The following is a 12,025-nucleotide window of genomic DNA, read 5'->3' as shown; positions in this document are numbered from 1 at the left end:
CCTCAAAATAAATCATGATTCTAGCAACCGAAACAGATATTTCAGTTAATGGGCTTTTATTTTCAGAGCAGCAATATTCTTTTCTTTTTAGTCAGGCTTTTAGAAAGATGGCTTCATCTTCTCCTTCCACGATACTGGCACAGAACCACCCTAAAGTGTTTCCCTGTGTGGCCAGGGATTAAGATGGGGCCACTCAACTACCAGGACCCATGTGTGACTGACCTTCCTTTTCCCACTTAAGCAGCCAAGTGAACCCTCTCAGGGTCACCTAACCAGGATGTTTCACTCTCCCCTTCTATTCCCCATCATCCTGAATGATTTGGCCCACGCTATGTGTAGTTCTGGCAAGAAGAGGGATGACAGACAGTAAGTGTATACGTAGAAGACAGCCGCTCCCCCGTTGGCATAGCATAGCTCCAGGGGCAGTCCTAGGAGTAGTGGCCGTCTTTTAGGAAAACTTGATGCAACTGTTATCTTGGGAAAGCCCTAGATGAGTTCATTGCCTATGTAGGATGGTGAACTCCAAGCTACGAGATGTATTCTGGAACCGTCTGTGAAGGAAAGATAATAGAATATATGTTTTTAGCTTAGTGATTTTTCTACAGTGGATTATGTCACATCTGTGATCCTATGTAGTCATTAATCCTAAATAAGTTCTTAAAGGATCATTAATACAGCCTAATTTTTCCAGGTGGTGAATAAAATGCCCACAATCACCATGGTATATAGAATGATGCAAGCAAGCTCCGAAGCTGAAAGCACTTTTTCCCACACCAAAACCTTCAGAGACCACACCGAAATGTGATCTGTGTCTCTGCCACAAATAAGGAGTAGCTTATTTAACCAATGTGGACATAAATCCAATTTAAGAAAAAGTGCCTTATACTTTGTTGTTTAGATATAGATATAGATGTTATTGACTACTAGAATGTTCTATTTGTGCTAAGTAGAGAGATATTTTGAAATCTTTGACTTGGTGTCTGTTAGCAGTGGTAGTGAATTTGATGAGAACACCAAATCTTTTTAGAAAAACAAAACGGGAAAATATACAAATTATTAGGTAGTACTCTACTTTTTTATTATTAAACTTTTGTTAGTAGTAATAGAGAAACAAAATTATTATTAACAGGATAGTATCATACAACCAGTTTTCTAATATTAGAAGAATTGGGGGAATAAGCAGCCCTACTTACAAACGGCCTATAATCTAAAGGCATTTTTACTCTGTTGGTAACTCAAAACTCAGAATGCTTTCCTCATACAAACAGCTCTGGCCCTTACTTTCCTAAGCAAACTCATTAAAGAGTCATTTGACCTATTTTGCACCCAAAAAATTATATTCATATAATATTTCTGTGGCAAAATGTGTTCAGAATTTTAATAGTTGGTAACTACTGAAGCTTTGACAACAGCATTAAGAATCTGCTTTCTTCTGCCTCTTTTATCTGTTGGATATGTGAAAAGGGACTTTCTGGTTCCAGTTCAAACTGGTAGTGCTTAGTGCCTCAGCCTAAAGGAAAGGAGAGGGAAGGAGTAGTAGCACAAGGGTCTGGAGGAAATCTAGCAAAAGGGTGTTGGTGTATTTGAAGCCTAGAAAGTGCCCTTCTTGATTCAGAACAAGAATCTTGGTCCAGTTCTTTCTTCAGTGAACATTTATTGAGCAGCCACTCTGTTTGATCACTGTATGAGATAATGGCTGTACAGTGAGCTAAGCGACACAGTACCTACCCTCATGGACCTTCTGATCTAGCCAGGGAGTCAAGCAAACCCTAAATAACTGAAAAGTCGGTGCTAGTCCTCTTGAAGGAAGTGATTTGAGACCTGAAAGACCAACTCCTTTGATTCTTCACTGCTATCACATGTTGCATCTGGCCCAGATGGAGGCCCAGGATGTAAGACAGCTTCTCTTGTGCTGTACAAGCTCTGAAACAATTGCAGTACCCTTTTCAGATTGAGGGTCCGAGAATTAGAACAACAACTGAGCAAAATGAACACAGCTTCAGGGACTTAAAGTCTGAGATATACACATACATATGTCAGATTCACATCTCAGAGAACAGAGAGAGAATGGGGTATAAAACTTATAAACAGGTATAAAAATAGTAAATAACAAATGTTGCAGTCTTAAGAAATCTGAGAGTCTCATAAAATTATCTTTGGTATTCATGGAAATGCAGAATAAGTTAGCTTCTCCTTATTCTATGTTTATTTATTTGTCAAATAACTAGTGAACATTAGCAAACCAGCACAGTGCTAGAAATTGTGGGAAAAACAAAGATAGTTTAGATGTTTATCTTGATATGCAAAAATAACTCTAATACAAATAATAAATACCCTAAGAGAGAGGTAGAATGATGGAAATGTATAGCATGGAACTGTGTTTTATGACCTAGCTTCAAAGCCACACACCCTTGTTTCTGTTATATCCTGTTGATTACACAGGTCAACCCTACTCACAGTAGGAGGGGACTACATGGGGAGAGCAGACCATTGGGGGCCCATGTCGAGACTGGCTGTCACAGCTTCGTGGCATCTATGCTATTTGTTAGCCTCATGGAAAAAAATGATCTTTATTCTTTCTGGGTTTTTCTTACTATAGGAGTAAATGACTCCAGTGCTTCTACATTATGGCCAGAAAGAGAGGTTCCCCCTATGTTTGAATTTTAGAGAATGGTAATTGGCACATTTGCTTACTGAGGAGAACTTAATGGTAAAAGTGATCCTATACAGGATGATTTTTTCCAGTTGTTTGATTATATAAGAAAGAAAAAAAAAAACCAAGCCACTGCTTTGTTTTTTCTTGTGTAAACAAGCAATTATAGCTGGATTTGTGTCCAAATTGGTTAAATATTATTCTAATGGTATAACCACTGAGGGTAATAGAGTTGTTTGTAGGAGAAATGTACTCTGAGTTCTGAGTTAAACCAATATACTAAAAGTAGTCCATTTTTACCTAGGGGCTGCCTGCCCCCAGTATTGGATACCCAAAACCATGGAGCAGGACCAAAGTGGCCTGGCTGCAGATGAAAGTACTGAAGTGTGATTGGAACTGTCATTTAAGAGACTGAGTATGTAGTTTGATGCCCATAAAGTTAATTGTTGTTAAAACAAAAATATTAATTACTTTTAAGTGTTAGCAGAACATAAGAGAACCCAGATTCTCTATAATATAACGTTCACAATATCCAGGAAACACTCCAAAATTACAAGACGTGAAGAATTGTGAAAATGTGACCCATTCTCCAGAAGAAAGGTGACCAACAGAGACTCCAACTTGAGATGACCGAAATTGTTGAAATGACAAAGATTTCAAAGCAGCTGTTATAATTATTCTCAATGAAGTAATGAATGAAAGGTCCAGAAAAATAGAGACTATTTTAAAAATAGGAAATCTGGAATTGCAAATACAGTGTCTGAAGTAAAAAATTAACTTGAGGGACTTCATGGCACAATGGTTCTAACAGGAAAAGTCACTCAACTTGGAGGTAGATCAGTAGAAATGATCCAGTCTGAAGGACACATAGACAAGACATGGAAAACAAACATGAACACAGCATCAGGGACCTGCCAGCCAGTCTAAGAGTCTTATGCATGTATAATTGGCATCCTAGAAGGAAAACAGGGAGGGAATGGGTAACATCAACAGCAAACATGTTTGAAGAAATCATGTTTGAAAATTTCCCAAATTTGATTAGAAACAAATTTACATTTTCAAGAAGTATAGCAAATCCTAATCAATATAAATTCAAAGAAAACTATGCATAGGCATAGCTGAAACAAAAGATAAAAAGAAAATTTCAAAAGCAACCAGAGAAATAATATTACATACAAAGGAGCAATCCTTCAAAAAGATTGTTTTTTTGTTTTTTTGTTTTTTTTTTGAGACGGAGTTTCACTCTTGTTACCCAGGCTGGAGTATAATGGCGCGATCTCGGCTCACCACAACCTCCGCCTCCTGGGCTCAGGCAATTCTCCTGCCTCAGCCTCCTGAGTAGCTGGGATTACAGGCATGTGCCACCATGCCCAGCTAATTTTTTGTATTTTTAGTAGAGACGGGGTGTCACCATGTTGACCAGGATGGTCTCGATCTGTTGACCTCGTGATCCACTCGCTTCGGCCTCCCAAAGTGCTGGGATTACAGGCGTGATCTTTTTGGGCCACCACGCCCGGCCCAAAAAGATTGTTAATGTCTCATCAGAAACTTTGAAGTCCAGAAAGCAGTACAACTACATTTTGTAAGTGCTAAAGAAAAAAGTCAACTCAGAATTATATAAATACATTCTCAGAACAGAAATTAGCCTAAGTAGCTCTGCCAAGATGACAGACTCTTCGTCCAAGCCAAGATTTATTCTTTCTAGGTGACATAGTTTCTTTCCATCTCCATATCTACTTCTCCCCTTCCCTTTTACTTTTGCTGAAGAAAAACTTTTCTGCTAAAAAGGAGAAGGATAAATCTGTAGCAGTTCCCACAAGAATGCACATGTAGATGACAAAGAGGTGCTATCATTATTCAGGTGCTATCAAAAGTCCTACAGCTCTCACTCTCTTCTCACTCTACCTTATTATATATTAATGTCTGTCTCTCCTTACTGTAATAGGCCCAGTTCTGATCTTAAGTGTTTCTCACAAATGTATATGCTCATATGTACCAAATAAAATACACAATTTTTATGGAGACACAGTTTGTAGTAGTTCCACACTACTACACAGCAATGAAAATGAATAAACTACAGTACACACAGCAGCATGGATGAATTCCAAAAATAGAATGTTGACGAAAGAAACCAGGCACAGCAACCTTCATGCTGTTCAAAAAGGCCAAACCAGGCTCTAGTGTTAGAATTTGAAATAGTGGTTCCCTTTGGGGTATGGGTTTTGCTTGGCAGTGGGACCCAAGGTGGTTTTCTGAGGGTCTTGTTCTTGACCTTGGTGTGATTAGTGTGTTCATCTTGCGAAAATCACAGAGCATTTGGGATTTGTGTACTTTTCTATATGATTATATTTTTAAGTAATGTTTTAAATATTTTAAAGTTTACCTTAAAAATATTGGTAATTTATTACTTCAACATTGTATTAAAGAAAAACAAACATGATTATATTGGTATGTTAAGAAACACTTTTGGTGAATTCTGTAGCCATATATAATAATTTTTTTTTTTTTTTGAGACAGAGTCTTGCTGTGTCACCCAGGCTGGAGTGCAGTGGCATGATCTCAGCTCACTGCAACCTCTGACTTTCTGGTTCAAGCGACTCTCCTGCCTCAGCCTCCCAAGTAACTGGGATTACAGGCATGCGCCACCATGCCCAACTAATTTTATGTATTTTTAATGGAGACGGGGTTTCATCATGTTGACCAGAATGGTCTCTATCTCCTGACCTTGTGATCTGCCCACCTCAGCCTCTCAAAGTGCTGGTATTATAGGTGTGAGCCACCATGCCCAGCCAATAATAATTTTTATATTAAATTATGATATATTCAAACTACAGCCATTACAATCAGGAATAGGAGAGAAGCGAGGGCCCATTATTGCCCCTACCATCTGTCTAATGGCACAAGATGGAAAAAAAGGAAACAGATGTTATAAATACTGGGAAAAAAGAACTAGACAGATCTTTATAGGTAATATGCTTGAATGCCTAAAAACTCAAGGTATTCTACCAAAAAAATTTTTTTCAGACACATAAAAGAATTTAGTAAGGTGGCTAAATATAAGTAGCATACAAAGATCAACAGCTTTTCTTTATGCCTTCAATAATTAGAAATCAAAGTTAGGAGGAAAATGTCATTCATATTTGTACCACCCATTTAAATATCCAGTAATAAATTTCACAAGAAAGGAACAGAATCTATATGAAGAAAATTGTGAAATTTGTATTAAAGGATAGGATATAAAGCACTAGCTAGATAGTACAGACATACCATGTTTGCAAATAAGGAAATTTATTATCAAATTACCTGTCTTAACATAGAAATCAATGTTAATTCTAATTCAAATCTCTGGAAGTCTTTAGGGAAATGTAGATAAAATAATTACCAAGTTCAAATTGAATCATAACTGAGAATTGCAAGAAAAAGAATTGAACAAGAATAGTTAAGGCAGACTCATCAAATGATAGACTCTTCTATAAAGTATTATAATCAAAACACTGTAGAGTTAACACAGAGTTAAAGTAATACACCACTGAAACAGACTAAAGACTCCAGAAGCCAGTGCCAGGGCATATGGGAACTTAGTATGATGAAGAGAACATTTTAATTCAGAGGTAAATGATAGTGTTGTTTAATAATGCTACTAGTATTATTTTCCCATTGGTAAAAGGAAAAAAAAAAAAGTTGTGTCCTATTTTATATTATACAACCAAGTAAGACAAATAGATAAAACATCTACATGTAAAGACCGGGTATGGTGGCTCATACCTGTAATGCCAGCACTTTGGGAGGCTGAGGCAGGCTGATCACTTGAGGTCAGCAGTTCAAGACCAGCCTAGCCAACACGGTGAAACCCTATGTCTACTAAAAATACAAAAATTAACCAGACGTGGTGGTAGGTACCTGTAATCCTAGATTTCCAGGAGGCTGAAGCAGGAGAATCACTTCAACCTAGGAGGCAGAGGTTGCAGTGAGCTCAGATTGCAGACTGTACTCCAGCCTGGGCGACAGAGAACGACTCCATCTGAAGAAAAAAAAAAAGAAAAGAAAAGAGAAAAACTCCATGTAAAAATACAATAAACATACTGGACGAAACTTTAGGATAATATATGCACAGTCTTCAAATTAGGGTAACCCTCTTGAGAAATTCAGAAAATGTAGACGCCATGAAGGAAATAAGTGGATAGATTTCACATCAGAAAAGAGTGACTGCTGGCAAAAGGAACCATACGCAAAGTTAAAAGACAAAAACATTTTTGGTGATAAATGTTTCAGTGCATATAACAAAGGATTGTTACCACCAATATGGAAGTTCCTACAAATGGATATATTTTAATTCAATAGAAAATTAGGTAAAGGATGCAAATGGACAGTTTGCAGAAGGAGAAATATAAATGGCCAGTAAACCTAACAAAAGGTGATCAAACTCATTGGTAACCAAGGAGACATTTCCATTACTCAGCCTAGCAAAAACTAAAATGACTGATAACATCCCGTTCTGATGATGGTGTGGGTAAATGGATACTTGGCTTATTGAGTATGTCAGGAATGTTTTCCCCGCAAGTTTATGGAAGGATCCAATAATGTTATCTTCTGCCATTTAAAATCTATTTGCTTTGTGGGTTTAAGTTTTTCTATACAAAAATTATATTAAACCAAGATGCTGTTACTCAACAAAGTATTCTTTTTTTAATTTTGAGAGTTTCAAAAAAAAAAACAACAACACATAGTTGGAGGGGGTAATAAAATGGGGAAAAGTAGAATTTACAAAGAAAATTGTGTAGAGCCTAAGAAGGAAAGTTCCTTTAAAGTTCCTCCTCACTGGAAGTGACTGGGCCTCAGCAATCATTTAGCTGCGTTCCAACTGATGGGTTTAGATTTCTAAGCCAGGTTTTATGAAGGGGCTCAGGATAGCACCTGTTCACTCTGGCAATTCAGCAGTGTCATAAATTTTCAAATGTATATTTTGATTAACACATTTTATTGGCACCTGTATTCTCTTCCTTATTGCTAATAATACTGTGAATGTGTGTTTCTGCAGCTGTGGTGCTCCCATTCAAGTTTCTGAGGTGAAGCTGCTTTCCTTTTCATCAGGGCCTCGAACCGTTTTCCTCCCAGCCGAGGTGAAGGCCATAGGGACAGAGCATGATCACATCCTCCCTCTGCAGGAATTGGCCATGAGAAGTCTGTATCATACCTACCACAGGTTTCTGAAAGGTACATGGGACTTCTGTTTTGTTTTCATTTTTCTGTCTCATTTAGTGAACGTTGTGCTTTGTGTACCTGTTTTGTCTTTCATCTTAAAAAAAAATTATTGCGGTAAAATAGACATAACAGAAGAGTCACCATTTTATCTATCTTTAAATGTACAGTTCAGTGGCTTTAAGTACATTCACATTGTTGTGCAACAGGATTTTTCTAATAAGAAAAATAGTTTTGATATTTTATTAACACTGATCACTTTAGCACCCCACACAGACAGGAGCATTCTTTAAAATGTGTTTGCCAGCTATAAGGACAGTGCTTTAAAGTTCAACTGTGTGGTTTCAAGGAAGGAACTTGGTGTTTGGGAATGTGTATTTGGTTGAAATAAAGGCTGGCAGTAGAGGAAATTGGGAAAGATCTCGTCCTTCAAGTTGTAGAGCAGGTTTTTCCCTTCCTACCTCCTCGCATCTAAGGCATGTGTATACCTAAAGGAGAAGTACCGGGAGCTGTTTGCAGTATTGTCGCAGCGTGCCAGCTAAAATTTGGAAAGGATTTGGCAGTGCACAGATTTGATAGGTATTGTGGGTGTATGTCTGAAATGCTTTAAGACAGCACTAGGCAATATTAATATGAAAAATACATTTCAAGTGTTTTTAAAACTGTGAAATGTTTCATCTTCACTTAAAAAACAGAGTCCATACAAAAACATCTCACGTTAACCTTCCAGAAATGCCTAGTGCAAAGTTAAGTTGGTTTTAAAAACTAAACAGAAAATTATAGTTGTTTTTACCAGTGAGTAAATTCCATTTTTCTAAGTGTTACTGATGCGTCTGGACGGATGAAAAAGGTAAAAAGATGATATTTGTATTTCCTTCCCAAAGATGAATTGATCGTTTTTAGATTGCACCTCAGCGTGACCATTTCTCTCTCTGTTGGATGTTCATCATCAGTAGAAACCCAGTGTAAATGTGTCTTCAAGATTGCCTCAGTCACTGGGATGCTTTGCTTTAAACATCTCTTTTGTGTAGCTCAGACTAAGCTGGGAAGGAAGCTCTCTATTTTTATTAATTACAGCTATGGGAGTGAGACAAGGAAAAGCTTGGTTTCATTATTTTTCATTCTTTTTGATTTCCTCCTTTTCATTCTCTTCAATAAAAATGATTTAGCCCTGGTGGATGATTGATACTCAATGCCATATAGATTAGGGAGCAACTTAATGAAAGTCAGTTTTAGTCTTCAGTTCCAGTGTGTTTAAAATTCTCTGACTCTTATTAAAGTTTGCAAAATCCTCTTTGGGTTAATTATGCCTTTTGATCTTTGTTCTTAAAAAATATTTTATCCCTCTCATTCCTTGCCTCTACCTCAGGACTCCTCTGGTTGTTCTTAAAATGAGTGAATTTGTGTTTTGTTTTAGTATCAAAAATATAAAAAACTCCTTTCATTTCCAAATGGTGTTAGATTTTTATTCAGTGCCTATAAATCAGATACAGAATTTTCAACATGACGTACTTTTAAGCAACTGAACTTATTTGGTAACAAAGAGAAATATTTTCAGAAGCCTGGTTTAAGGAAGTTTGATTTTTTACTCATATGTATAATTTTCTCTTGTGTTCCAGATTTGAACTTTCTGTCTCCAATCTCATTACCCAGAAGTCTCCTGGAGCTGCTGCACTGCCCTCTGGGGCACTGTCATCGGTGTAGTGAGCCTATGTTTACCATCGTCTACCCCAAGCTCTTTCCCTTGAGAGAGACGCCAATGGCAGGGCTGCACCAGGGGTAATCATGCCTAAGTGGGCACCAGGGTTTACACCCAGGCAAGGGGTGCTGGGCAGGGAGGGGAGAGGCTGCGCATGAAAGCATTAAGTCAGCACTTTTAAAGGGGCATAACATGCTTCCTGAAAAACAGCTAAGTGAAATGATGCACATTTTCAACATCACAAGAAAACTGGACTTGCCTTTATTAGTTAATTTTTTGGTCATATGCTAGACAGTTTTATTGTATATATTACTTAGAGGAGCTCATTTTTGTGAGAATGTTTTCCTGCTGTTTCCCTATTCACAGCAGCCTTTTAACAATAAGGGATGCAAAGGGAAAAAATGTGTTGTAATGGGATGAGCCCAGCTCTTTCGCTTAGTTGGTGTTGCTAACCGAAAATGTGTGGCTGAGTTTGTGTGTGTAATGCACACACATGTTTCTGTTTTGAGTTTCTAACCCTTCCAAGTGGCATTCTCATGCCACTCTTTATTTCTTAGCACATTTGCCTGGAATTTGCTAAGAATGTTCACGAAGCAAAACCCCAGTACTGCTATTTAAAAAAAGAATAGCAGTTAAAGATAGGTCATCAAATGAAAAATCCCCCATTTGCACAACCTTAGTTGATGGGCTTCCTATATTTAGGAAGCTAAATTGACACTTTTTCTAAGATTGAATTTTTTTTTAAGTTAAGAAAAAGTTTTATAGTACCTCATTTATCACCATCAAATATATTCAGATGAGTAAATTTTCCAGGTAACTGAAGCCATTATCCCTCTTCAGTGCCAAAAAGCATTTCACTTGTAATCATGTTAATAGAAACCTTTCCAAGATTTTTTCTTTCTTTCCTTCGTTTCTTAATCTGTGCAAGATAGGCAGTATGGGGCAGTGTTCAGAGCATGGACTTTGCACCTGACAAGCCTGGCTCTTCTGCTGTGAGAACGTGGATGGGCTATGGTACTTCTCAAAATGGGGATACAACAGCCTGCGTGACAGGGCCATGTGAGGCTTGGCAGATGAGAAAGGCACACACCTGGCACTTAAGAGGTATTCAACACATGGTAGTTCCCATTTCCATAGCTCTACCCTCTCCATCCCAAAACTGTGTTTATCTTTTTCTTGCTCTGGATAATCCTGTTTTGTTATACCTCAGTTCCTATTTCAAGTTTCTGTGTTTTTAATGTTTCCTGCTTACAGGAGCCCTGCTCCAAATCTTTCTAATTTGATACTTCTAAGGTGATCAGATAACCAATTTGGTGGAATTGCATTTAAATTAGAATAAAAAGAATTGAATTGGGGATATTGCTACACGAATGAAATTAACAAATAGACACATTTATGAGAAGCATATAGTGGTCAAATGGACAGGCCCTGATTCTAACTCCACAAGGCAGCCTCAGGCAACTTACCATCCCTGAGCTTGTTAGTCTTTTTGTCAATGGAATGGGAGTAATAATAATATCTATTTAATAAGGTATTATGAGAATTAAATGTGGTCATCCCTGCAAAAAGCCCAGGATGGTATCTGGCATGTAATAAATACTAAGCAAATGTTAACTATTATTTGTTTTTGTAGCTCAGAGGCTTTTTCTTATTTTTGTTGTGTTTTTAGCAAATGATCTTTATGTTAGCAAGATATCATAGGAAAATCTTAAATAATTCATTACACTACAGTTAAAACTCTTATGCATTGTTATTATACAATTTCCTGTAGAAGACATTTCCTTACTGAAAATACGACAACATAAACAAAATGATATGGTCAGGATGCTCAGTAAGCAATCAAATTCTGAATACCTGTTTTTAAAATTAAACTTTATCATGGCAGTTCATTTATGAAAATAAAGTAGATCCTTCAGATGAAATCATTTATATTATCTTTATAAGAAATTTGGGGAATTTAGTCAGTACTCGAATTTTCCGTTTACTGTTTAATTTCCCTGCTACATCTTAGAAATATAGTGTGACTAATCTATTGTTTCAGAACACAAATATAATAGTATTAATAGTATTAACTAATAGTATTAATTTCATAAAATGAGTATATCAAGTACATAGGACTAAGGGAATGTCCTTTTCTTGCATAAATAGCAGAGATGAAATGCCAAGATATGACCATGGCTTTCTGTGGTAAGTTAATGGTAGGGTCTGAAATTGAGAGTTTGTGGCTTTCATTCGGCCCACCAGGCTGTGCTCCTTCCCATGTTGCCATGGAGATTGTATTAAAAGCATTGGCTTCAGTTTCTACCATAGTCTTTAAAGTACTTTCTTTTGTAACTGAAAACCAAATACTTGAATCTCCAGTAGCTTGTTGCTGAAAATATTTTTTAATATCATAAACTCTAAGAGATTTTTCTGAGTTTTCTAATATATTCAATTGTTTGCATTGCTTGTCATAAAATAATATTTCAGCCGGT

The 12,025-nt window shown here is 37.0% G+C and overlaps 1 protein-coding gene across 9 annotated transcripts in view; it reads left to right on the top strand.

Moving 5' to 3' along the window:
- The window catches only part of LRRC28 (leucine rich repeat containing 28), a 120,931-nt gene that overhangs the window by 91,811 nt on the left and 17,095 nt on the right, over positions 1-12,025 (top strand). For 8 of the 9 annotated variants that reach the window (XM_008998312.6, XM_002749076.6, XM_078375991.1 and 5 more), the window contains 2 exons: positions 7,692-7,867; positions 9,472-9,631. In XM_008998312.6, coding sequence (XP_008996560.1) covers positions 7,692-7,867; positions 9,472-9,631 — 336 coding nt within the window. Of the gene's footprint in view, positions 1-7,691; positions 7,868-9,471; positions 9,632-10,483; positions 10,656-12,025 lie in introns of all 9 variants that reach the window. The other variant, XR_013536591.1, reaches the window with a different exon arrangement.

The sequence above is a fragment of the Callithrix jacchus genome, chromosome 6 (genome assembly GCF_049354715.1).
Source record: "Callithrix jacchus isolate 240 chromosome 6, calJac240_pri, whole genome shotgun sequence".
In the NCBI taxonomy this organism is placed as follows: domain Eukaryota; kingdom Metazoa; phylum Chordata; class Mammalia; order Primates; family Cebidae; genus Callithrix; species Callithrix jacchus.
Note: the sequence above shows the minus strand (reverse complement) of the source record. Positions and strands in the feature narration are given on the sequence as shown.